The sequence below is a fragment of the Thermobia domestica genome, chromosome 7 (assembly GCF_964235325.1).
Source record: "Thermobia domestica chromosome 7, izTheDome1.hap1.1, whole genome shotgun sequence".
Classification (NCBI taxonomy): domain Eukaryota; kingdom Metazoa; phylum Arthropoda; class Insecta; order Zygentoma; family Lepismatidae; genus Thermobia; species Thermobia domestica.
Window position 1 is genome coordinate 249531 of NC_137460.1, and position 27025 is coordinate 276555.

At 37.3% G+C, this 27025-nt stretch overlaps 1 protein-coding gene across 1 annotated transcript in view; it reads right to left on the minus strand.

Moving 5' to 3' along the window:
• Lmx1a (LIM homeobox transcription factor 1 alpha) overlaps nt 1-27025 on the minus strand; it is a 102591-nt gene that overhangs the window by 42215 nt on the left and 33351 nt on the right. Inside the window, exon 2 of the mRNA XM_081764036.1 lies at nt 13214-13406. Within this exon, the coding sequence (XP_081620162.1) occupies nt 13214-13406 (193 nt within the window). The remainder of the gene's footprint in view (nt 1-13213; nt 13407-27025) is intronic.

Below are 27025 nucleotides of genomic sequence, written 5' to 3' on the forward strand. Positions count from 1 at the left end.
AAAAGGGCCCGAGTCGAAAGGTCTCCTCAACAAAAGGCCCGAGCCAGAAGGCCCGAATCAAAACGCCCCTCATGAAAAGGGCCTAATCAAAAGAGTCCCACGGCAAATGGACCCGAGTCAAAAGGCCCTGCATTAAACGGGCCTGGGTCGAAATGGGCCCCGCTACAAAAGGGCCCGAGTGAAATTGGCCTCACATCAAAAGGGATCCGTTCAAAAGGTCTCCACAACAAAGGGGTTCGAATCATAACGCCCCTCATAAAAAGGGGCCGAGCCCAAAGGAGTCCCCCTACAAAAGTGCCCGAGTCAAACGGCCGTGCGTCAAAAGGTCGCGGGTTTAAAGGGCTGGAGTCAAAAGGGGCCGAATCAAACCGCCCCTCATAAAAAGAACCCATGTCAAAAGGGTTTCACGACAAAGGGACCCGAGTCAAAAGGCCCTGCGTCAAACGGACCCTTATCAAATAAAGCTGGAGTCAAACGGGCCCGCGTCAAAAGGGCCCGGGTCGAAATGTTTCCTAAACAAAAGGCCCGAGCCAGAAGGCCCGAATCAAAACGCCCCTCATCAAAAGGGCCCGGGTCGAAAGGTCTCCGCAACAAAAGGGCCCGAGAATCGTTTGTTAACACAATGCAAAAATTTGAGATTTAGATAGGGATAATAAACATAACAATTATAATGATGTCTGCAGAATTTTTGTGTAGACTGGTACGGAATGACAGCTAACGTCAGTAACAGAGGCGACTCTTGAGGAAAGTGACATTGGTAAAAATTAACATTTTACGAACGCAATCCACAAGAAGTTAACTGCGCAAATGTATGGTGAAATTTCATTTATGGTAGAAAACATTAAGCGTGTTTGTATACGATACCGACAAAATCGGAGGAAGCCCCGATAATATCGATGTCGGTGTCGGCGTACTTTGCACACGTCGCCGACAATATCGGTAGAAGCCCCGACAATATCGTTGCCGGTGATGAGCGAAGTAAGCGACACACAAAAAATCTTCTCCATATTTGAAAACAAATAAAAAGAATAATAATTGGGAAAATTATTTTTTTAAAACAAGGACTACAAAAACTGTTCTGAAGAGGTGTGGAGGACGGTACAAAACTTAGAAAAAATAGTCCTATGCCTAAACATGTTTAGATTTAATAGTGCCGTTTTAAATAGATGCTGTAAACATATTATTTTCGCTTCGATGAGAATTGATGCTGCTGTACATTGCAAACTATATTAGTTTTAATTTTTGTTGGAACACTGTTACATATTGTATGTATATTATTTTGTTTTCCATGCAATTAACGTTAATGTCATAGTAGATTAAATGATAAGACTCAAATTAGTAATTTGTTTTACATTGCTCCATACATACACTGGCGCAAATCCCGGGGGGATGAAGGGGACATGTCCCCTCCAATCTTGGAACTGGGGAGATTGCCTCCCCTCCAATAATCCGATTTGAAATGTGTGTTTTGGGAGAGAAATTTGATTGCGTCCGATCGCCAGAAAGGAAAATGAGATGAAATTAATGTCCACTCAGAATAAGCCTCAAATCTGCCCGCCTCCCAATGTTGAAGACAACTCTGCTCCCCTGATCCTCTACAGCATTGTTTCTCGACTACAGAAATAGTTTGAACATTGCTATATATATAATATGGGAACGATCTTACAATGTTGAAGACAGATTTGCGCTGTTGCATACATACCTGTCGTTTCTCGTGTCTTTTTGTCCATAAACTCAAAATCCTGGGCAAGTCTTGCATAAACTTTTCGCCATGCTTTTTGCTTTTCAATATTGTCCTTGAAAGAGTCTGTTATATTATCCCATATGCAAGGTCTACATTCCACAAGTTCAATAAGGGTTAAAATATCAAATGGAAAAAATTCCTGCCACCTCTAAAAATCTAAGCAAAACTAGAAAGATACGAATGCAATAATACAAACCTTTTCATTCAGTCACTGTAGTTAAACTGCAGAACTCTATCAGGGGGTCGATCCCGGTACAAAGGGGAGAGGGAAAACTTGGATACATAGCTTTGGTCTTTGTTTTCAATTGCCATTCAACAATGAAGCATGAAGTCACATCCCTATTGTTGAGATCACAATCAAGAAAATGCCAAATGAGTAACTTGTCCTTGGAGCTTTGAAAAGAGTGTTTGATTGTGCTGGTTTTGTTTCAAAATAATAATAATGATTCTACTTTGACTTGTCAACAAATATTCTATTCAATCATTGCTTATTGAGTGGAACCGGGAAAAGTGATCTGCACACAATTCTGATGAAAATAAAAGAAAGTAATAATAATCAGGATTTTTTCCATATGCTTATGTTCACAGTGTATCAAACTTTGAAAATTATGCTTAAGTTAATTTCCAGAATGTATTAAAATTTAAAAGCATTAATAGATTAAAAAAAAATATACCATCAAAGAGTGTGTGTGGGAGAGGGAGAGAAAGAACAAAAATAAAAAAGGAGTGGAAAATAATCAAGATAGAATACTGGTTATCTAAATTTCCTATATTCTATTTGGTAATAGCTATTTAGAGGGAAACCAGTACTCTTCAGACTTCCCACATTTTATATTTATTTAATAAAGGGAATTAGCTACTCCAAAACAGAGACTGTAAAAAAATAGTAAGCTGTTCCGAAGTTTATAGGACAAGATAATAATAATAATATACAATTGTAATAGAAAAAATGGAAACAACAAAATTCCAAAGACAAGAAACGAAACAAAAATACACAGCGCCTTGTCACTCACTCTCTTCATCTAACCCGCTGGCCGGCCGACATTATCAGTGGCGTGTGCATCCAATCATAAGAAAACATTGCCCCCGACAAAATCGGGGGCTTGGCCGACAGCATCTGCGTGTCGGAGGATCGGCCGATAATATCGGTGGCGTGTGCAAGCTACGATTTGAATACATTGAAGTCGATTTCACCGTCGACATTATCGGTGGTTCCACCGATATTATTGTTGCCGTGTGCAAACGCACTAACGGTCTCAAAACAAAAGATCAAACAAAACACATCAACCACTTTTCTTCATTGTTATGCATATTGTGATTATTATTATTATTATTATTATATTACTTTTATTATTATTATTACCATTTTTATTAATAATAATAATATGCAAGGTCAGTGGTAGCCCATGCCTTCAAACCAGTATACGTCACTGTTTGAAACTATTAACACTACATTAACATCGGTCGTCTTTCGATCATTTTATGTTCGAAGGTGTGCAAGGGTGTCTTACCCCTTCCCTCAAAGCATGAAAAGCATACAATATTTTCGCGAACACAGCCAGGGGCAGAGAGGGAGTGACACATAACACACACAGCTCGCTGTGTAGCTGCAAGAGACCTATGGGTAATTATAGTTGCCCTCTTGTTACAAGGCGTAGGTATCAAGGTCACTTCCTGCAGTTGAACACGAAGTTGACTGTTAGGAAACAGAAGCATAAAACTAGTCTCTTTTGTTTACCTTTTACGAATATTTTTTACCTTCATGCGTACAGCTCACATCTGGCGTAGATTTAAAAGGCATGTTATGTCAAGTATATATTCCCCAAAAGATATGAGTACTCAAAAGGCAAAAATCTGTAGCTACTTTTGTTTTCCTTTTTCTATTAGCCAGTGGAAGCGTTGTTTCAACATCCTTCTTGTAGCTTGCTTAGCATTCACTTCCTCTTTTTAGTTGAGCTTTCGGCTATGAATACTAGGGATGGCCGTATTTTTTCGAAAAATTAATTTTTCGAAAACGAAAAATGGAAAGCGAAAATTTTTTCGAAAATACGAAATTTTTTTCGAGAAACGAAAAACGTTTTTTTTTCGAAAAACGGAAAACGAAAACTACCGAGAAACGGAAAAGGATAATTTTTCTAAAACAAACTGAATTTATTTCATTTGATAGTACTTCCAAACTATAGTATACTATGCATACGTATAGGAAGTCTTATACAGGGTTTTCATAAATTCTGGACGGATTTAATTTGCTTATAATTTTCATAAAAATGCTCATAATGAAATCAAATAAAGTGCAAACGGTAGTGGAAGGATTAAATTTTTAGTTGGCAACACTGTTAGATAAGCGGCAACTCTGAACACGTTGAGAGAGGGAGAGGGAGGGCAAGGGTCAGTTTCTTACCAAATTCCATCCATTGTTCTTTTCATTGTTGTTTCAATGTTGACTGTTAAAAGTAAGTTGTAAGCTGTATTGGTGTGTGTGTCTTTTAAAGAAATAAATAAATGAAAAACTCCTCTGAGAAGACTATTTTTTTTACCGTATCAAAGATGGCGTCGGTGAAAGAGAAATCGCAATGTGTTCTGTGGTACGCAGAGCTAAAATCACCAATTCTGGTCTGTCGAAAGTTCACCAAAGAGTTCAAAAAGCCGGCACCGACTGAGAGTGCAATCCGAAAGTGGCATGCTAAGTTCTTGGAGACAGGAAGCGTCCTGGACCGTCCTCGAAGTGGGAGGCCGCCAACATCGCCTGCAACAGTGAGCAGGGTAAGGGATTCCAGCGCCGCCTACGCGAATGTGTGGACGTAAATGGCGCCCAGTTTGAGGTGTGGCGGTGAATGAACTGAGCTGGTGCAGATTACAGGTAAAAATTTAATCCTTTCGCTACCGTTTGCACTTTATTTGATTTCAATATGAGCATTTTTATGTAAATTATAAGCGAATTAAATCCGTCCAGACTTTATGAAAACCCTGTAGAACTGCTATGTTCATCTGTCTGCCTATCCATCCGTTCGTCTGTCAGCTGGTATCAGAGCAAGAGCGGTAAGAAATAGCGAGAAGCATAGGTTTGCAACACGAATAGATTCATCTAATGCATTTGACTTTTCTTTAATCCAGAAGTGGTAAAGATCTATCGCTTTCTGCTACATTGTTGATCAACACAGAACACAAACGGTAACATATAGAAAGACGCGGTTTTCCAGAACCAATTCAGTGTCCCAAGAATATATTCAATATTCGCCCTTATTACACTTGCAGCTTAAGCTATGCATAAGTGTCGGAAGTCTTTAGAATGGCTTTGTCCGTCTGTCTGTCGAGAGGTGTCAGAGCAAATGAGTAACAAATATTGAGAAGTCGTTTCTTGCCCCTAAAATGAGAAGTCGATTTAGAGCCCCTAAAATAGGTTCGATCTCCTAAATTAACCCTCCATTTAAAACTGTAAGTGGTTCAAATACCATTTTTGGTTTCAATTTGTATCGCTATAGAACGAAAAGAGTAATAGATAGCGAGAAGCTATTTATTGCAAACAATTTAAAAACAACATACAACTATCCACAACATTCAATCAAAACCAGAAATTGTTTATATTTACTATTATTTCCGGTTTCAATACTGAATTACGAGATATCGAGATGTAGATTTTTGCAATCGATTCAACTACCTAGAAATAGCTCTATCTTTTCCATTAATCCTCTATTCTGATCGGAAGTTGTTTAAAGTAATCATTTTCGGTTTAACATTGATCGATATAGAACAAAAATAGTAATAGATAGCCACAAGTATGTGTGTGTTTTTTTAAACGAATCGATACAGCGTCTCAAGAGTATATAAACTATATATCATCTCAACGCACAATACTATCGAAATTGAAAGTGGCTGAATTTACTAGTATATTCAATAGGGATTCAATATGGATTTTTATAAAGCAAAAGCTTGAAGAAATAGTGATGCGGTTTTTCGCGATCGACTAAGCGTTCTAAGAATAGGCTCTACCTTCTCCCTTGATCTCTATTCACACCAGAAGTGGTTCAAATTAACGATTACAAGTTTCAACATTACTCGCCACAGAACAAAATTGGTAATAGATAGCGACAAGTGGTTCACCTACAATCGATTCAGGTTCTCAAGAGGAAATACAATTACAATCCGCAACACTCCACAAGGGCAGAAATGGTTGAAGTTTATTACTATTTTTGATTTTCTAGGTAATACTAATTTTCATTGAGCAAAATCGGTCAGAGATATCGAGATGCATTTTTTAAAAAATTAATCCAGCATCTTAAGAATAGATTCCACCTTCTTCGTTAACCCTCTATTCAAGCCGGAAGTGGTTCAAATTAGCTATTCCTGCTTTCAATCTTTATCGCCATAGAACAAAAACGATAAGTGATAGCTAATAATGGTTTTCTGATACGGATTCAACATCCGAGGAAAAGATTCTATCTTTGATCTTATTAATCTATTCCAACCAAGAGTTTTAGTTGTGCTACTTGTTGTACTGAAGTTTGAATATTCAATTCGCATGGATTGCAAGTCTTAGTTTTGTTTTTGGTTTTTAGTTTTACACTGTGAAACGAAACTCGTTTGTTTCTCTCCAAAAACAGGAAGTAGGAAAAATGTATCACAATCAGGGGGGATCCAGGGGTCGATCGCCCCCCAGAAGAGAACACTCTTATTTTATATATAAATAAAACCCATCCCAGAGTTGGAGCTCGTAAAAATAGCTCTAAGTAGCAGTATTATAACCCCCGCCAGAAGTCCGTCCTGGATCCGTCCCTGATCTCCACTTCCGGTTTCAGTATTGATCACCATAGAGCAAGCATGGTAATAGCGAGAAGCATGAATTCAGTACCTTCGCAATAGACTATCTCCAAGTTTTATCCTGTGGTAGAAATTTACTACCACTTCTAATTTCAATAGTGATCACCATAGAGCAAAAATAATAAGAGATAATGAGATATGTTTATATATATGAATCCAGGACTCGAAGATTGTCATATCGATCGCTATCCCTCTATGTAAACCGGAAATAGTGAGAAACTACCATTTCCGATTTCATAGTAAAGAAAAGACGATAGCCGGAAGCAGTTTTTGATATGGATTCTATGCCACAATGGTAGTTTCCATCTCTAAGTTTAATGCAACCGAAAGTGATAAATACTTACTATATATCTGGTTACAATCTTTTTCTCATAGAACGAGAGAAGTACTAGGAAGCGACAAACGTTTCTTTTAAATATATAATTTCATTATTCCAAGAAAAGATTTCAAGCTCTGCCATTGGTCTAGTGGTTAGCGCGTATTCCTTTGATGCACAGGGTCCCGAGTGGGAAAACATTGAACGTGTTATGGTGGTTCGGTTTCCACTTTAAAATGTAGGTCCACGTCTTGCATAGTCTTGCTCGATACTGAAAAGGGACGCTGAACTTCAACAAACAACCAAATGAAAAAATTTCATCTTAGCAGTATTCTTCTACTGAAGTTAGTAGCAGTAAAAACTAATACGCAAACGAAGACCCACCTATTTAAAATTTGAATTCTCGTTTGATGAGATTATTATAGTCAGATACTTAGTTCTTTGTCCTACCGTATATAAAACATCCTTAGAACAAATACACCATTCAATAGTATTTTGTTAGTATTAAATTGCCTATTTTTGAAAGAACCAAATTGTTTTTGATACTGACTTAATTAGTTATAGAAAATAAGAGAAATGAATGGGGGATCTTAGTGAGAAGTCTTTAGTATCAGTACATATAATCACTTCATGTTTCATATTTTGTTAAAATCAATTGTTAAAAGTGAATTTATTACAGAGTTGCCTGACACTATCACGATCAGTTTATACAGGATCCTTCTATTTGGTAATTTGTTAGTCTTTTTTTTTACATTATAAAATATACTGTAGGGTTAATTGCTGTATCGCCGGACAAATTTTAGGAAATTTACCGGGTCAATTGGAGAATTTATTTAAGTTTATCAGGAAGAGTGATTGAAAGTCAGGTAAGGGGAATAGCAAAAGCTCAGATAGTGATTGTATTTGCTGGTTGTTTTTGATGTTGTAAGCGGCACTGTATGTGGAGGCGGATGGACTATTTCGCGGAGAGGTACACTTGTTTTACTATACGGATCCATAGATTGTAAAATGTATAGATAAATTTGAGCAAATCTTTAATTTGCTTATTTCATGTCGAGAACAGAAATCAACAAACCCCTGTGGGGCTTCTAACCCGTTCCTACTACTATCACTACCCCTACTCCCACTACTACTACTACTACTACTGCTACTCCTACTCCTACTTATACTATGGATCCGTATAGTACAACTGCGCATCTAATAACATAATCTAACGTAACTTAATGTAATCCAACCAAATATAACCGAATGCAATATATTTTGCTCCATTTTTTCGATTTTCAAATTGGTCCGACGATTCAGCAGTAATGCCACATTGTCGATAACACATTAATAATCACTATTAGTAAATAATTATTTTTTAATATTCTGTAAAATATAAATTTTACACTGTTTACCTTTGTGAATTATTATTTCTAATTTATATCCCTCAAGAACCGAGAACCAAGAGTCTGTGGATCACAATATTTCACGCTGAGCTCGCACGCGTACCAGACTCGTTAAAGTCTATGACCATATCAACTTTGGCCAATATCGGATGAGATTAACGCGTTTTAATGAAATTTATTGATTTAACTAAGTTTAAGTCCAATTTTTCTGGACAGTATTTTGAGAAAAAAATACAACTACAGGCTAGTCAGAGTATCAATGCAACTGTGTACTGTCAGCAGTTGAGCCGTGTTCAAGAAAAACCCAAGACTCTGGAGCCAGCACTTTTGAATCGCAAAGGGGTCCTCCTGTTACAGGACAACGCTAAGCCCCACATGGCTAGGATGACCCGGGACACCATTCTACACTTTGGATGGGAAGCACTATTGCATCAGCCATAATCTCCGGACATTGCACCGTCCGATTACCACCTTTTCCATTCCTTGGACAATCAGCTTAGAGGACGCCAGTTCAAATCCCTAGTAGAGGTGCAAAATGCACTTGATACCTTCTTCGATTCACGGCCCACCAAGTTCTACCGCGATAGAATATATGGCCTTAAAAAACGTTGGCAGAAGGAGACTATTTTTGATCTTCCAGGTATGTCTTAGGTTAAATATCGATGTTTGAAGGTCTTGGGTGAAAAAGCGACAGATATTTCTTAGCTACCTTTATAGTTACTAAGCTCGTCAAGATCTACCACCTTACCAAGTTTGGTAAAAATTGGATGAGTTCCATCTTTCGCGCGGTGACTCAGTGGTAGAGCGTTCACCTCTGGTGCTTGGGGTCCCGGGTTCGATCTCAGCCCCGCCAAGTGAACTTTGTGGTGGACAAACACCGTGTGTGGGGGTTTTCTCGGGGTTCTCCCGTTTCCTCCCACTCTCTTCATTCCACCATTTCATTCATTTCTCATAATCACCGTCTCCTTTAGCCTAACCGGCATAAGCGTGGGACGTAAAACTCAAAGATTTCATTTTATTTTTTCTTTTGACCCAGGCCCTTTTCATGAAAAGCGTTTTGATTCGTCACCTTTTGACTCGGGCCCTTTTGTTGCGTAGACCATTTGACCCAGGCCCTTTTGACAGGGGGCCATTTGACTCGGGTCCTTTTGTAGCGGGGTCTCTTTTCACTCTGGCCCGTTTGACGCAGAGCCCTTGCGACTCGAGCCCCTTTGTAGTGGGAACCTTTTGATGAGAGGTATTTTGATTCGGGCCTGTTTGACGCGGGGCATTCTGACTCGGGTCATTTTGTCGTGGGACCCTATAGACACGGGCCCTTTAAATGAGGGGCGTTTTGATTCGGGTCTTTTGACTCAAACCCTTTTGTTGCGGGAGTTTTGACCCGGGCAATTTTGACGAGGGTCATTTTGACTCGGGCCCTCTTATAGCGGGGCATCTTTTGACCCGGGTTCGTTTCAGGCAGGTCTCTTTTAACTCGGGCTCTTTTGTCGTGGGACCCTTTTGACGCGGCCCTTTTGATTAAGGCCCTTTTGACTCCTGCTCTTTTCTTTGGGAGAAGTTTCACCCAAGCCCTTCTTTCGCGGGTCCGTTTTGACTCGTGCCCTTTTTAGAAAGGACAATTTTGACTTCTACCCTTTTGTTGCGGAGACCTTTTGACCCGGGCCCATTTGACGTGAGAAAGTTTTGACTCGGGCTCTTTTGTAGCGGGACTCTTTTGGTTCTGGCCATTTTCATGAGGAAATTTCGTTTCGGTCCATTTTGACTCGGGCCCTTTTGTTGCGGAGACCTTTTGACTCGAGCACTTTTGTTGCGCGGCCATTGTGGTCTGGCTCTTTTGTAGCGTGGTCCCTTTTGACTCGGGCTCTTTCACTTGGGCCCTTTTGTTGCGGAGACGTTTCGACCCGGGCCCTTTTCACATGGGCCATTTTTATTCGGGCCCCTTTGTAATGGGTCCCTTTCAACCCGGGTCCGTTTGAAGCAGGACCGTTTTAACTCGGGTCCTTTTGTCGCGGGCCATTTTGACTTTGGCCTTTCGGTCTTTGCTCTTTTGTCGGGCCCTTCTGACATGGAACCATATATATAACGCAGCAGCTGAAATACCTGGGGCAGGGGGCCTGGGGGAGTATGAGTAAATCGAAGATAGATCGATCCAGGGTGCAGTAAAATTAATCACATCACTGTCATATCAATTTATTTTTTCTTTCGACATCATATCTGGATATGAATGTTCTGACTAATAGGCTACAGCGGCGAAAGACGATATATGCTATCAATGATAAAGGTTATGACTGTTAATATATATATGGAATAAAACGAAAAACTCTATAACGCCCCCCCTCCCGTTGGAAAAAATCCTGTGGGCGTTAGTGATTATGATGTTGCCTAGTTACTGTATTATATTATTCTATACACGGAATAAATACTTATGTGTTTTATATAATAATAAGAACCTTATTTACATTTATTACGGCCCTTGCTTTAAGACAACGAAACATATTCATGTTCAGCTTAATCAGTTTCCATTCTCAAATAACTACAGTGAGGCGAATGAAATAATTCAAGCCCGAACATGTCGTAGTAAATTCCTGAAGAGTAACAGCACTAGTAGCAGTTGTTAGCAGTTTTTAACTTAACATATAAGACAATAATTTGAAAAACTGAGAATACAAATCTTTTCAGAGATGACAGTGCACTGATGCTTTAAATCTATGCCCTTACTCCCTATACTTACGTTATTTCCCTAGTCAAAATAAAAACTCTTCAAAATTAATCAAAATTTCTTATGCAACCATCCCTTCCTTAGAGTACTGCGCTGTCACATACCCGTCACGGCGATGTAAAGGCACTTTTGGCGACGAGGATACCTCTAACATGATGTTTATCGGCAAATACTATTTATAACAGATCACCGGTAATCATTTCAAACTCAAGAATCTGAACTCAAATTAAGCTAAAACCTAATTTTAATTCTAATTTTAAAGACTACAGACTGACACAGAATTACTGTACTGTTACAATTAACAGGATAAAAAAAGAAAGAAATCCGATGCCGGCCCATCGGACATTCCGGACTGTTTGATCCCGGACTAACGGAAGTATATTGTATTCTCCAAAATATCTAATCCTAATAAATATTCAGGCATAGCTTGATAATTATCAGGAAAATAAAGACATACATCTTACATAGTAAATCAATTGAAAGGGGCGTCATTAACTTGTTCCTCTACCATCGAATTTCGAGGTGGTTTCTTTTGCATCGTTTTGTGCGCCAATTCCCACGTTTTATGCGTCACCGGAAGTGGGTCAAAATGGGCCTACAAATATAGCGGAACAAGTTAATAGTGTTTTGCCACCAATCAATTTCGAGGTCATTTTCTTCACATCGTTTTGTGCCTGTTTTGTGCCGTTTTATATGCCTATTTCTAAATTTTGTGCGTCACCGAAAGTGGATCAAAATGGGCTTCAAATGTGATACGAAGAAAACCACTGTTCCAGCACTATCGAATTTCGAGGTCGTTTCTTTCGCATTGTTTATTGCATGATTTGTGCAGTTTTGTGCGCGTGTTTCGACGTTTTGTGCGTCCCCGAAGGGGTCAAAATGGGCTTCCAAGATGGGATGAAAATGACCAAGAGTTCTGCCACTATCGAACTTCGAGGTCGTTAATTTCACATTGTTTAATTCCTGTTTTTTTACCGTTTTGTGCGCCTATTTCGACGTTTTGTGCCTCACTGGAAGTGGGTCAAAATGAGCCTTCAAGGCGGGACTAAAATGACCCACTCTTCCGCCACTATAAAATTTCTAGGTCGTTTCTTTCGCATCGTTTAGTGCATGTTTTGTGCCGTTTTGTGCAGCTATTTCTACGTTTTATGCGTCACCGGCAGTTGGTCAATATTGGCCTAAAAATATGGCGGAACAAGTAAATGCTGCTCCGTCACGAGCGAACTTCGAGGTCGTTTCCTTCAAAACGTTTTGTGTTTGTTTTGCACCATTCTGAAAGCCTATTTCCATGTTTTGTGCATCGATGGTAGTGGGTCAAAATGTTATTTCAAGATGGGAAGAAAATGAGCCACTGTCCCACCAGTATTGAATTTCGAGGTCGTTTCTTTCGGATCGCTTAGTGCCTGTTTTGTACCGCTTTTGCGCATATTTTCAAGTTTCGTGTGCCACGGGAAGTGGGTCAAAGAGGGCCTACAAATATGGCAGAAAAAGACATTTACATCACACTTTCAAGACTCATTTTGATCCACTTCCACTGACGCACAAAGCGATACAAATCACGCACAAAACAATGTGAAGGAAACGACCTCGAAATTTGATGCGGTCATTAACTTATTCCGCTAAACTTGGAGGCCCATTTTGACTCATTTCCGGTGAGGCACGAAACGTGAAAATAGGCGCAGAAAACGGCACAAAACAGGCACTAGGCGATGCGAAAGAAAGGACCTCGAAATTTGAGAGTGGCGGAACAGCATTAACTTGTTCCGCCATATTTGTAGGTCCATTTTGACCCACTTCTGGTGACGCACAAAACGATGCAAAAGAAACCATCTCGAAATTCGTTGGTGGTGGAACAAGTTAATGACGCAGTTGAAAGATTTCAATACGTGAACAATTAATAATTGATCCGTTTCTTACAATAAATACTCTATCTATGGCAGATTTCTTTACTGTTACTTGCGCTTGTTTGAGAAATGAAACACGTAACACGATGAACAGTGAGTGGAAACATCGTACAATTTTAAATACCAGAATACAGCTTAGTGGCTTGTGACCATCGTTGAAATTGTTAACATGGTTCGCACTCTGATGGTTTGATCACTCAGGTCTATGATAATATCATTGGTTTACTAATATTTCAACAATGAACAGTATCCTAAAACGGCAACACTGTTTTGAGTTGTACAAATGGCGCTCTTTTAATGATTGAAACAGAGGAATAATCTTACCTATCGTAGTCGTCCTTACAATAAATTTTGGCGTCTCTGCAATAACAGGACCTGGTGAGTGTCACCCGACAGATGCAACAGGTGAGGCAGTCCTCGTGCCAACTAGTCCCGGCCATACTCATCAGCCATTTGTCGTAGATTTTCTGCCCACAGCCTTCGCAGACCTCAAAGTGCTTCTCACATTTCACAGGATCTGCAAAACAATCACAACTCCAAATGATAAACTGATTTCTATCAGAATCTACAGAAGCATTTAAATCCTTAGATAGCTAATAAGAAAGTAGCAAATGTGACGTCATGAGAGGCCAGTAGGAAGTGAAACCTTCTTAAGTTACTTGTTTAGAAAGTGAATTTAGATCTTGTAAGAAATTAGAGGCTTGTAGAGAACATTGTCAATACCAGCGACTTAGTGAAACTTGAGACAGTACCTGGAATCTTATAAGATAATGGTTTTGTTACAAAGCATCTTATTTATTTTTGACTGAATAAAATCATTTCAGAAATAAGATAAGACCAGTATTTTGTGAATAGAAGAAAGAAACTAATTGCTCGCCTTCACAAGTTTTGCTTTTTTTTCCTGCTGTTCTTATATTCGAGAGAAAGGAAGCAATTTTAAGTGTGATCATAATTATCTTAACTTTGCCGAAAGAACCAGGCAGCCGTCTTGAAATTATCAGTCGAATGGGAAGAAAAGTGAATCAATTATAATTTTATTGATTACTGAGCAATATCAATAGTCGATTCATTAACATTATCTTATAGTTTTTTTCTCAGTGTGACAACTTTCTTTGTAACTTAAAAATGTAGAAATTAGCAGTTATAATAAACTGATATTTTTCTCACCGCATCCCGCTGAAGCAGTGGCGTGCAAAGATAGCAGCACCTGGCCGCTCGGAAGAGCAACACTCTTAGCGGATCGCCACACATTGAAAAGGAGGGTGCACCATTAGTGCTCTTCAAGCTCGAGACCTATGAATCACGAAAATGATTGCATAGAAATGTTTTGACAATATATCCAAATGATTCATTACATTTTGTATCACGTTTCTTAATACTGTTATATCAATGTAAGAATCAATAAGATATACAAAAGTGCTGCATTTATTAATACTGGAAATAATGTATTTTAGTAAAATATTACAGTTCTTACCCTGACAATAAGAATCATCGTGCCGTACCGAGCAGTTCGTACTACCGGTATGTAGTGCTAAAGAAGGGACACCAATACTGAAAAAATGCAAAATACAAAAAAATCTATATAGCTATATGGCCATTGATAAATGACTGGCGTTTGTATTTCTCTTCCTTGAGCAAACATAAATATGGAATGAAATAAAGTGCTACAAAATATCAATTTTACTTCTTCTTAAATCATGTCAATAAATAGTGCACTTGTTAGCTATACGTTATTCGTTGGATATTCTCTTGTGTACGTGATGGCAGTGAAAAATATATTTTAAGTTGATAATAAATAAAAGGTTCGGACCACCGCACTAAACTACCTTATTCCAATCAAATCATCTCATGGTGCAGTTATTACTAAAATATTTATTTGTGAAATACAAAGGAAATTATAAGAAGCTTTCGGAAAACTTCGTCCGAAGAAAACTCAAGTCCAAAAGTAAGTTTCTTTTTAAGAGTCTTTCATGAGAAGTGCATTATGCCATAGATTAGCTTTATTAATGAACTACTTATTTATGAAATATAAACAAATTTAACATTAGTATTTGAGGAAACTGTCAAAAAAATAATAATAAAACTACCCACTGTAGATGTTTTCATTTAAAATGACTTCCACTGTATTGCCAGGTTATTAAAAAAAACATTTATTTATGAAATAAAAACTAAATAGCAATTGAGAAAATTGCATTTTTTAAAAATCTTTCTCCGCCAGTAAACTGCACTTATTTTGTGCGTGAGTTAGAGTCTGCACGGGCCGGAATTTTTAGCCGGGGCCAGGCTCGACCTGTCAATTTGTAATGTGAGGTCCGACCCGAGTCACAAATATGTTTTAGCCTTTAGGCCCGAGCCCATGTCATAATGAAGTGAGCCTGAAATAAGTTAGAATTACAGAAATTTAATAATTAACGCAAAATTGTATTTTCATTTACAGCAATTAGAGGTTTAATTTTGCAGTTGTGCTTTCTAAGTTCTCCTGAAAGAACGGCCCGATAAATATCTTTGTACAGTATATTTAGAAAGGTTGGCCCGAAAAGGCCCGAGAAATATGATTGTAAATTTAAAAATTTACGGCCAGAGATGAAGTGGATCGGTGGGTCAAGTGGGTAAGCTTTGTGAGTGGTTCGTGGGTCAACAAGACGTGAGTCACTGCGACCCACCGTGATCCATTCTACTGAATGCACTATAGACAGCATCTTCTGAAAGCATGAATTCGTCTACGATTTACTTTCCAAGTCTTCATTTTTCTTCCTTTTTCATTTGTTTCTATTTACTTACTTAAGATGAGTATATCTAAGTGGAAAAAGAACTTCAGTCATTTTTGGATGTTGATATTTGTAATTGTAATAATAGCAATAGGACTTACTACTTGGCTTTCTATTCGACTTACAGTCTGTCAGTTTTTAGAGCTAACTATTGGAAAAACTATATTTTTGAATTACCTGTAATATATGAATTATTATATAAAAACTGAATCTAATTGTGTGCGCCTGATCATAACTGCCAAATTGCAAAGTCAAATGAAATGATTCTTTGCATATAGTTAGGCCCCAATCGCAACTGACATGTTATCATATCGCTTTCATTCTAATATATATCCTAAGGGGGGAGCGGGATGCGAATTTTTGAGAAAAATTAAGTTTTTCACAAACTTAGGGAGATGAAATCAGTATATTAACTATTTGTTAAATTAAACAGAACGTGTCCTAGCGTTTTTTAAAATTTCTTTTATGATAGGTCACTTTTTATATATGGGAAATTGATAGTGAGTTGATTAGTAAAAATAATCAAAAACGATCGCTATTAATTGAGACAAAAATATTCATTGAAACAAAAAATACAGTGCTTCGCATTCTATTATAATAATTGCTAAAGCTTACGTTTAATTTATGGAGCGTTCAGAGCACAAGGCAATCAAGGCATAAACTTGTGAGAAAAATAGACATAAGATTTGTACGTAAGCTTAATTACCTGGAAAATTTAAGTTTGTGAGGTGAGGTGAGGTGATTTTAATTTAGCGTCCCGTTCAGCAGCGAGGCTATATGAGACGTGGACCTACTCATTAACGTGGAATCCGAACCACATGAGCTCCCGCCGGGAATTGAAGCCGGGTCTAAAATTTAAGTTTGTATGGTATGCTTAATTATATGGAAAATTTTACACTCTTTTACCTTTACGTTGCACTACTATACCTTGTTTTGCGAGTTTCAAACGTCCCCTATTTTCCACTGAAATGTATCTATAATTCAACAAGGAAATAATCATATATGATAATTAAATTGAAATTCATTTAATATGACAGATCAGAAACACTTTACCATTTTATATCGTAGACGTCAGATCCACATGTATTGTAACGCAGTGGTGCTTGAGCGATTGACCGTAAAACTCCAAGCTCCGGTTATTAATAATTTGAGAGGCTTTTATTATAAGCCTGTGGATCATGGGTCAGAGTTGATGACAATAGGGTTTGATAGGTCGGAGTGGGTCACAGTGGGTGGGAGTGCATCATGGTGGATAGTGGGTCAAATTTTCATTGACCCACGCCATCTCTATTTACGGCCCGAGCTAGAAGTGATCTATGCTTCGCAGACCCGAGTCCGGCCCGAGCCCGTGCAGACCTCTAACGTGAGGGGACAGAAGGTTCAAACCCTCCTAGAGGATCTTTAAAAAGTAAAGTTTTAAATTAGGTGAGGATACGTTGAACTGTATGGCCTGTAATAAGTTTAGAAGATCGGGGGAACAAACAGATGAACGGTCGGACAGACATTAAAAAAAAAAGAAAAAGAAACACTATTTCGACCAGAAATCATGTAAATCCTTTGAAATCTCGAATTCGATTTTTCTCACAATCATCTTACTTTCTTCTCTCCTGTTGCGGCTCGAAACTAAAAACAGTATACAATTCAACGTTTTAATACTATAACAGAATCTTCATCAGACACAAGAATGCCCCTCTTTACCATAAGGTATTCTTTTGTCTAATAAAGACACTTCTTATACAAGGACACCGATCCTGAGGGGCAGGAGGGGCCCAAACCCCCCAAAGTTTACATGGGCCCCCGCATTTTATTTGTGAATATACAATATTTGGCATAATTTGAGTTCAATTTCTCTTAAAAATCCTCATATTTGCCTTCTGCATCTGAATGCCCCCCCCCCCCTCAAAGTTACAGAGAAATCGGCGCCCTTGTCTTTATATATATTAGTTATGTCTTCTGTACTAGAGATGTTCATCCTAGGTGAGCCCGGCTGTTGCTCTCAATCAGCCTGGAGCTCAATAATTGAACGGGAGTCCATGTGAGCAGGAGCCCTACAAGCAGATAGCGAGTCCCAGTGAGGTTTATAAGCGGGAGCAAAAGCGCGTGCGATTCCCATTGAGAATGGAGAGTCCTCAGAGAGCGTGAGCTAAGTTCAAGTTAGTGAGTGTGAATCGATCTAGTGTAAGCCCCTTTGAGACTAGCGAGCGCGAGCTACAGCGAAACAGTTTGAGTTAGCGTGAGCCATATCAAAATTAGTGAATGTGAATCTTATGGAGACGGCTTTAGTCTCAATTGAGAAGTGACTAAAGTCTGGTATGTATCTTACAATTCATTTAACATCAGAAGGAATTATTTATGATAAACTGAGGATCGGGCAATCAACAGTATTTTGTGTAAGATTCTGAGGTTCTCAGATTCACGTTACAAGTCCCAGTGAGCAGCAATGCATGAGATGCAGAAAGTTCGTCCTTGTTGATAGAAGATCATAATTATGGACCGCGGAAATTTCGGACTGTTGTATAAGTCCCTCGGACAGCTGACTGTGTGAATATATCTTCTTCGTATCAAGAGGGAGCAAAGACGCAATGGAAACTCGTTGTGACTGAGTCGGCAGCTAGTGGAATCCAGTTCGTGTCTTCACGTGGTGACGCTGTGCGAGGGTCGGGCGGCGACCTACAACAAACATCCGTCTTTTCAACACTCAGAAAGAGAGGGAGGTCAGTTTGGGTTAATGTGCACAGATAGCGGACACAGCAGCCATCTCCTCTCACCAACTTTTCCATTCAAATTGTTGCCTAAAAGCTTCGCTCTGCAGCATCAAAGGGAGACGAACAACTATATTCTCTGATAAAGTTAGTGATAAATGAACATCAGGTGCCTCGACTACGAAGAACGGGACCAAATGATAAGAGAACATGCGCTCGACTCCAGCTGCCAGTCATCAGAACTAATTTTTAGAGAAGTAAAGAGTGCGATGTTTGTTAGGGAGGTCGTCTCGAGTATGTTGCCAAAATCGAAAGAATAATAAAAAAAAATAATACAGAAAAATTACCGAAACATACCAAATATTACTCCCCGCAAAAAATAATCGAAACAGGAAAAACGACAAAAAAAAAAAATAATCTAAAATTGAAAAAAAAGGCCTAAATGCTTAAAATTGGCAAATACATTCTTTAAAATTACCTCTTTTGTTTCCAAACGAACTGTAAAATGATGTTTATTGATGGGCATTGTGTCCACGATGCCAGAAAAAAGGATTAAATTTCATAAACTACCGCCCCCTAGTAATAACAATCTCGTAGTCTTAAGATAGAAGATATTTGAAATATGTGCGTAAGTTAACGCTTGTATATGGGTTTATTATTTCTTTGTTTTTAAAGGAGATTCCACAATGATAGGGAGAAGATGCCACAACATAGAACAATCCCGAAAAGACAAGAGAAATATGCGATTGGAACACTTGTAAAGAGACAAATAAGATACTATTATTACTTGTGTTTTAAAGTCTAGACGCTGACGCAAGTTTCTTGTGCGCATGGTTCTAGGTTCAATTCCAGATCACATCGTTCCTTCGGATCAAACCCAAGTACGTGCTGTCTTATATAGCCTCAGTGCTAAGAGGAATGTTCAGCTCCAATCAATTACACGTACCACTTGTAGGCATGATTAATGTACACACTGTCTTCATTATTTTCTTTGTCTGTTATTGAGAAAACTATTCTGCATTCTATTTATCTGATTACTTAATATTTATAAACCCACTGAATAATAATAATAATAATAATAATAATAATAATAATAATAATAATAATAATAATAATAATAATAAAATTTTCTCTGTTAAAGTTATAAATCGCACATAAAGTTTCTGACTGTTTTCCATTTGCTAAAGCGGATATTTTCTGTATTCCCAGAGTTTGCTCAAGCTGATTCTTTAATACTTTATTAGGTATTGATAATAATATTGTTGCCCGGAAACTTGAAAATGTCATAGTGTCATCCATGAAAGATAATATTCTCATACCAAAACTCAAAAATTCTAAATAATCTTTATGGGATTCCAAACAATTAATCTCGTTGATAAAAACAAACAATTTAGCTCATAAGAAATATAAAAGAACTCTTTCTAAAAATGATGATACTTTTTTTTCTTATCGTCGCAAAAGCTTTAAGGCTAAACTAAAAGAAGATAAACGTATACCTTATAAGAAACTGAAAATTATTTAAACAATGCTTCTGATAAATTCTGGAAATAAGTAAATGGTGTTAATTTTAATGTCACATATGGTGAAAAATAATGTAATTAATGATTGTTTAATCTGTTAAAGGATGTCTTATTCAAGGAAAAAACAATCCTCTTTGTATAATTATATTATAACACAGGCTATCAAGAGATTCAATTTGTTAAGTATTCAATGATCTTGGATACTAAATTGCTGTTCCACAAACATCCTCAGGTTATAACATCTAAAGCTAAGAAAAACTTAGCTCTGATGAAATAATATTAATACATATAAAATTCTTTATTTGTGCAATGTAGAATCTCACCTGAAATACGGAACTATGAACTTAATATTTTATAAATTCTACAGAATCAACTCAAAATAATTTTCTAGTATGGCTAAGGTGGAAATTAACTAATTTAATGATTGAATTTACCCAATATACACTAAGAATTTGAATTCCTTATCTCCGATTAAAAGGCGTTATCAATTTGAATTTTTTTTCATAACAATTTTTAGGATGGTTTCTACCTACACAGATTTATTTCGATAAGAGTTTTCCTTATTGCTAGACTACGAAATTTGTTCTTTTTGTTTGTATCTACTTTTATTCTCAATATTCCATTTATAATTGTATAGCGACAGTGAATAAATTTTATTCTTAGATATATTTGAATCTAAATTTTTTATTGTTCATAAGTACTTTCTTCAGTTCCTTAATATTCGTTAATTATTTTCTTAAATGTTTCTTTGCATAATGCTTGTCTTTTGTTTTTGCTTTTTCTTCCTTTCTCGTGAATTTGTTTATTTTGATGACCATTTTGTTCGTTTTTTATCAATTTTAAGAAATTTATTTGATCATTAGTTTACTTATTTATTTATTTATTTATTTATTTATTTGTGAACAACAACACAACAGGCAAAGCTCAATTATAGTGATGGTGCATAACAAAATAAACTTACAATACTTTTCTTAAACATATAGCTCATATTTCAGATGTTAATTTCTTTGTGTTCGATATATAATTTGTTAAAAGAAGAGCATATTCTCCTGATTGGTGATTTCAATAATACGTTGGTCCTTGCTTTTTTGCAATAGAACAGGCCAGAGTTTTCAACACGAGTTTTAAGTGTCGGGACATGAACATTTAGTGTTGATATGAGATCCGTACAATTAAATTCATTTTATACTATTGTATGGATAAAAATAAGATCTATTACGTTTCGCCTTTGTTCAAGTGTAGGGATACAGAAGTTGTCTATTAATGTTAGATAGTTTTCGTAAGATGGATGGAGTTTCCAATTCTCTTGTATGCTAAGTATTTGATAAATTTAGATTGGACATTTTAGAGTTGGTTTCGGTATTGTTGTTGCGATGTGTTCCAGATCACAGCAGCATATTCCAGTTTTGATCGAACATAAGAGTAATACATTTTTGTTAGTGTGGTGATATTGTTAGACTCCTTTCCCGGACCCCCCAATAATAAAAAAATACTCTCAAGAAATAGAAAACATCCAAACAAAATTGTTGAAAATGCTTACACACAAAAAAAAACTAGTTTTTATCCCATATATTTTTCCTACAATGATCTAGTAAACAATTTTAATTTTCAAACTCTAGAAAAAAGAAGATGGATGTTGGACTTGTTATTCTTATACAAGTTATTAAATAATAAGATTGATTGTATGGAGTTGGTCTCGAAAATATCATTACGGATTCCCACTGCAAAACCAGAGTAGAAAATACAGGGACATTTTATTGTGCAAAAGCCAGGAGCAATATATTATATAAATCCCCTATGTGGAGGCTGTGTAAATTATACAATGATATTGTAAATATGCTTGATAAAATGGATGTATTTAGTCTTTCAGAAAACAGGTTCAGATCATATGTGAAACAAGAAATTTTCTATTGAAATAATTAAGAATTTTATGTATGTAACATTTACTGTATGTACACAACACTGTAATTGGGCATTAAGCCTGTTGTGTTGTATATTAAATAAATAAATAATACACATAAAGGAAATGGCTACCATTTAAAACTAAAAGTGATTCTATTTTTCGAAAGTTACTTAGTTGATTAGAATAGAGTTTAGAATCCGATTCAGCACCGAGGCTATGCGAGACATGGAGCTACAATTTAAGGTAGAATCCAAAGTTCAAATTCAAAGCTGTCTTACAGAGAATCGAACCCGAAACACCTTGTACTTTCCGAAACTCAGAATAATGGTGAGGTATAAAGCTTCATTCTCACATTGCAAATGTCTACCAAAAAGTTCATCAGCAAGCCAAGGCCAAAAAAATATCTACCGACTGAACCTCCAAATTTTGTATAGAACTTGGGCTGGCTTTGTCACAGAAAGTGAATTAAGAATTTTGTGTGATACATTTAATACGTTTAATGTGGTCATTAATCTGGAAACTTGTTGCCAAATCTAAAGTGTTACTGTGGTAAGAAGAAAAGTATTGAATGTTGAAATGTGATTGCCTATATGGGTAATATATGATAATAAAAAAAAGCGAAAACAGCAGTTGCTAATCCTCAGTGTAACGCCACCTGCTGTTTATCTTTATTCGTAATTTCCGCAATTGCACATACAAATTTATTGGCACTGTTGCTGATGTTTTTTTCTTCTTCTTCCTCTTTTTTTCTTCTCGTGGTCTTGTGTGGAATGGTGATTGTAGAACATGGCAAGTGACGGCCGCTATCTTTGGTTGACCTTGAACTCTGGTTCCGAGAGACGAGCAGACAAAAGTTCCTCTTGAGATACTAGGTCAGGGGTCTGGGTCACCTGATATGGATTCCGAGGAGTGACTGACAGACCCACCAAGCAAAACATCGATTGACCTTTTGCACAAACACACACACGCGGGCCTTTCTTGTTTCCTTTCATACATGGCTCGAAGTCCTCGCCAACGTTGTCAACATTACGTAACGCTTGACGTTTTCTTCCTCTGCAAAACATTCCGAACGAGGACAGGATAACAAATAAACAGATCATGAAAGACGAGGCGTCCATGGTTTGTGCCATACTGAATACTTTTTAACGAAAACTTAGGAACAGTCTAAGGGGCTGGAATAAATACAAGCTACGACATGATACTTCAGTTCTTTGTACTCAGTTTACGAGATTTATTGGTCTGATAGCACACGTATCAGGGGTGGATCCAGGGGGGCGGTTGCCCCCCCCCCGAGAAGAGGAAACGTTCTTATTTTATATATATAAATAAAAGCCATCCCAAAGTTTGAAGCCCTTAAAAGTAGCAGTATGACAACCCACCGCCCCTTCCCCAGAAGTCGGTCCTGGATCCGCCCCTGACACGTATTAAAGTATAACAAGCTAATTAATTGGACTATTGCGTGTATTAATTAATGAAAAAATAAAATAACGTTCTATGATTATGTTGTAGGCTAAAGGATACAGACAATTATTGAAAGTGAACGATAATAAAGAAATGATTAAATAAAAACGTGCGAGAAAATGAAAGCACCAGGAGAGAGCTCGCGGGCACAATGTTATCCACCACAAATTCACGTGGTCTGGGATCTAACAAGAGAACCCTTGCACCAGTGGCGAGTAGTTTGCAACAATCTTTTTAGTATTGTTGACTAACACCAGTTTGCTTCCCTTTCAGCAAAGGAAGCACAACACATGGGAGTAGGGAGCTTGTAACCTTTTAACGAAGTGTTTACATCAAAGGACCTTCCTTCGTCAAATGAATGAGCAGCTTATCTTCAGTGTTAACCTTCTCCTTGACCAATATATTTCATTATGGCCATCAGAAAGCTTGTTATGATTTCCACACATGTTCTCGTATAAGGTGAGAATAAGAATCTTCCATTTCTATGTAAAAGTAGAATGGGCGTCACTGTGTTACTGCTAAGACAATGTGTGTCACCATTGGCGGAATGGAAGCAATAATAAATATAATGTTGTAAAACAGGAACTCGAAATTGTGCTTCTGAGCTTTCGGTCATTTTAGCGCCTCACATATGAGGGATGACGTCTCTCGGGTTACTGGGAAGGGCCGGCATTTTCCTGTTCTGAACGATGAAAAAAAAAAAAAAAAAAAAAAACAAGAAAAACCTCACTGAGGGTGGCTGGCCTGAAAAGGCTTTTACACTTTTGTGAGCGAGTGTCCTCAAGGGGAATCAAATCCGGAGTAGTTTGCTTCAAAGGCAAGAGCGGTACCGATTACGCTACACGAACTATACAATCTAGTAAATAACAGTGTATTTGTTGACATAGTTAATAAATAAATAAACAAATATTCAAGCAGAATGAAAACAATGGACTCTTATTTGTAACGACCGACACTTTTTAGCGCCATGAAAATTATTTTTTCTCGAAAACTACTCATAAGAATTTAATGTCAAACATCTCACATTGCTAAGCTTAATTTCCTCTTATGACATTATTATAGTTAAAGAAAAATTAAAGTATAGGAGTTAATAATGATTTTTGGCTCTTGTCGTTCTGCGAGTGTTGTAATGAAATGTTTGATGAAAGTATTTTTCAGTATCATTAGGGATGCGCACAAGACAAGATTTGAGGCTGTCTCGTCTCGAAAATGTGCTGTAAAAGTGATGTCTTGACTCGAAAAACGTATATTTTTCTATTGGAAAAGCTGTGTCTCGACTCGAATTCTCTCAGGAAAATTCTGTCTCGACTCGACTCGTGCGCATCCCTAACTATCATCATAGGTGCTGTGGTTATTGTATAACATCAATTTGTAGGTATATAAAATAGTCAATTTTTTCTCTATTTTTTTTTTGAAAAGTACGCATAAAAATGAAATGAAATCTTTAAGTTTTACGTCCCACGCCTACGCCGGCCAAGCCAAAGACGGTGCTGATGAGAAATGAATGAAATGGCGGAATGAAGTAAGTGGGAGGAAATGGCCCAATGGGACAACACTTTTTGCTTTGATACGTTGTACTTTTAAAATAATCAAACACGTATTTTCCTGTTTTGGCATCTGTCTCATCATTTGTTATTTCTATGGGTGGAAACGGATTTTCTGGACACCCGTATATTCATATAACTCGGACAGTATATGCATTCGGAAAATTTTTATTACAGTTCCGTAATAGGCGTCATTAGTGCTTTCGATTGGTATATAAACCATCTCCCACTTCGATATATAATCTCCCTCTCTTCCCTTGTCAGGACAGTTACTATTAACCACCGTTAAGAGACATTCTTCACATTTTTGTTCACTGAAAGAACACTTCAGTACATTTTTGGACATATTAAACAAAGATCAAAGAGTCTTTTCTTAAAAATGTTGAACTGATATTTAATCACTGATTTATTTTAGCAGTCTAGGTAAAATTCAAGGTAAGGCGAATGGAAAAGATATGTTTTTGTATGAAAGAAACAATTGAATAATCACATTTTGTAAATGTGTATATACACAACTAGTTAACTTTCATTCAAATTTCTGGCAGTATGGCCCGTCGACTATTTGTTCAAATAGGGGAAGGAAAAATCACGAAATGCCATTAAGATGGTTTTGTCTTCTTCCCCTTCTGAAGTGCTAGACGTGGGGATGGGGTTAAGAAAGTTTCCTGGCGGAGGGGGAGGGAATTGAGTTTGACAAGGAAAGGGTTTCGGTGGCTGCATAATCAGTTGGCTTTTACTCTGCAAGTAGTGTTTGGGATTTATGCAAAAGTTAGAATTAGAAACAGTAATTCATTACTTCTCGATTATTAAGATATACATATATGTTTATCAGTATTTGTAAAGTATTTTACTATTTCTATTGCTTAATCGAAATATTTTCAACACAATTCAGGGGAAATTTCGTTGCGCGAAATTTTCAGAGTTGGACTTACGTATTCAAATGAACACGCTAAATAAATAAATAAATACTGTAAGAACAGTGAGCAGTATTACAGAGAACCTTCTGATGAAGTTTTTAATATTTAAACAGAATCAGTAGAGAATTGTTACTTTTAGGTGAGGAATACAATAGGAACTTGTTCCATTCAGGAACTAAGAAAGCAATATAGGCCTATAACTCCTTTTGTGATTTTAAAATGAAATTTCTAATTTAAAGTCGCGTTATTAGGCCATTTAGGCTGAAGAAAACATGCTTGATGACAGTGAATTTATTATGAACTGGTGGGATGAAAATGATGGAGGAAATATGAGAAAACGATGTTGTCATACGGCCTCAGATGGAACCAGGGACTCCTCCCACCAGAGGTGAACCCTCTGCCAATCAGTTGCTATACCTCTCTGATGTTAGATGATTGGTTTTTGTCAATCTGTTCGAACACGTTCATTCAGGTGGCCCCGCGTAGCGTAGTCGCTAACTCTCTCATCTTTGTTGCGAACTGAGATTTGATTTCCGGTTTCCCGGGTTTGATTCGCGGTGCGAACACTCGGTCGAGAAAATTGTAAATGTTTTTTCAAGCCATCCATCCTGATTAAGGTTTTTCTCATTCACAGCAGGCAAATGACGGAATGGTACCTAACATATTAGTACCACGCCGGTTCCTTCCTTTTCCAAATCTTTCTTCCTTCCCCTTCCCCGGGTAGTGTAATCGGCTGGGGACGTCATCCCTCAAACATGACGGGCTAAGATTGCCATATATGTCGAAAGCTCAGAACTAATCCTAATTCAAAATATCCATTTACGTGTAATCAAGAGTAATGTGTATATTAGTATTAGCCTGTATGCTTACCTAAGTCATAGCCTTCACTAATTCTACTCAACATTTTTAAGAAATTCATTCTACTTAAAATACAAATATAATTTAAAATCGTTGTATATAAGAAAACTTTAACAAAACGTGCATATTACATATATTTCAAGTAGTGTTGCCCCACGTCTAGTCTCTAAAATGAGACTAGAATCGAGCTTAGAAGTATCTCTTTAGATTCGAGACGAGACAAGAAACATTAGCTGGACTCGTTTCCGAGACGAGAAATTTCAAGTGTCATCTACAAAACTAGTTCATCCAGATCTTCGCTTTTTAACATTATTTTACTGTTAATATGATTGATGGTAACAAAACTATAAATTGATAAATAGAGGTAGATACGCAGAAGTTATTACGCATAGGCATTTCAATTTAATCTATAATAATCGTACTCAGTGCATTCCGCCTCCTTGTATGTAGAATAAATAAGAAA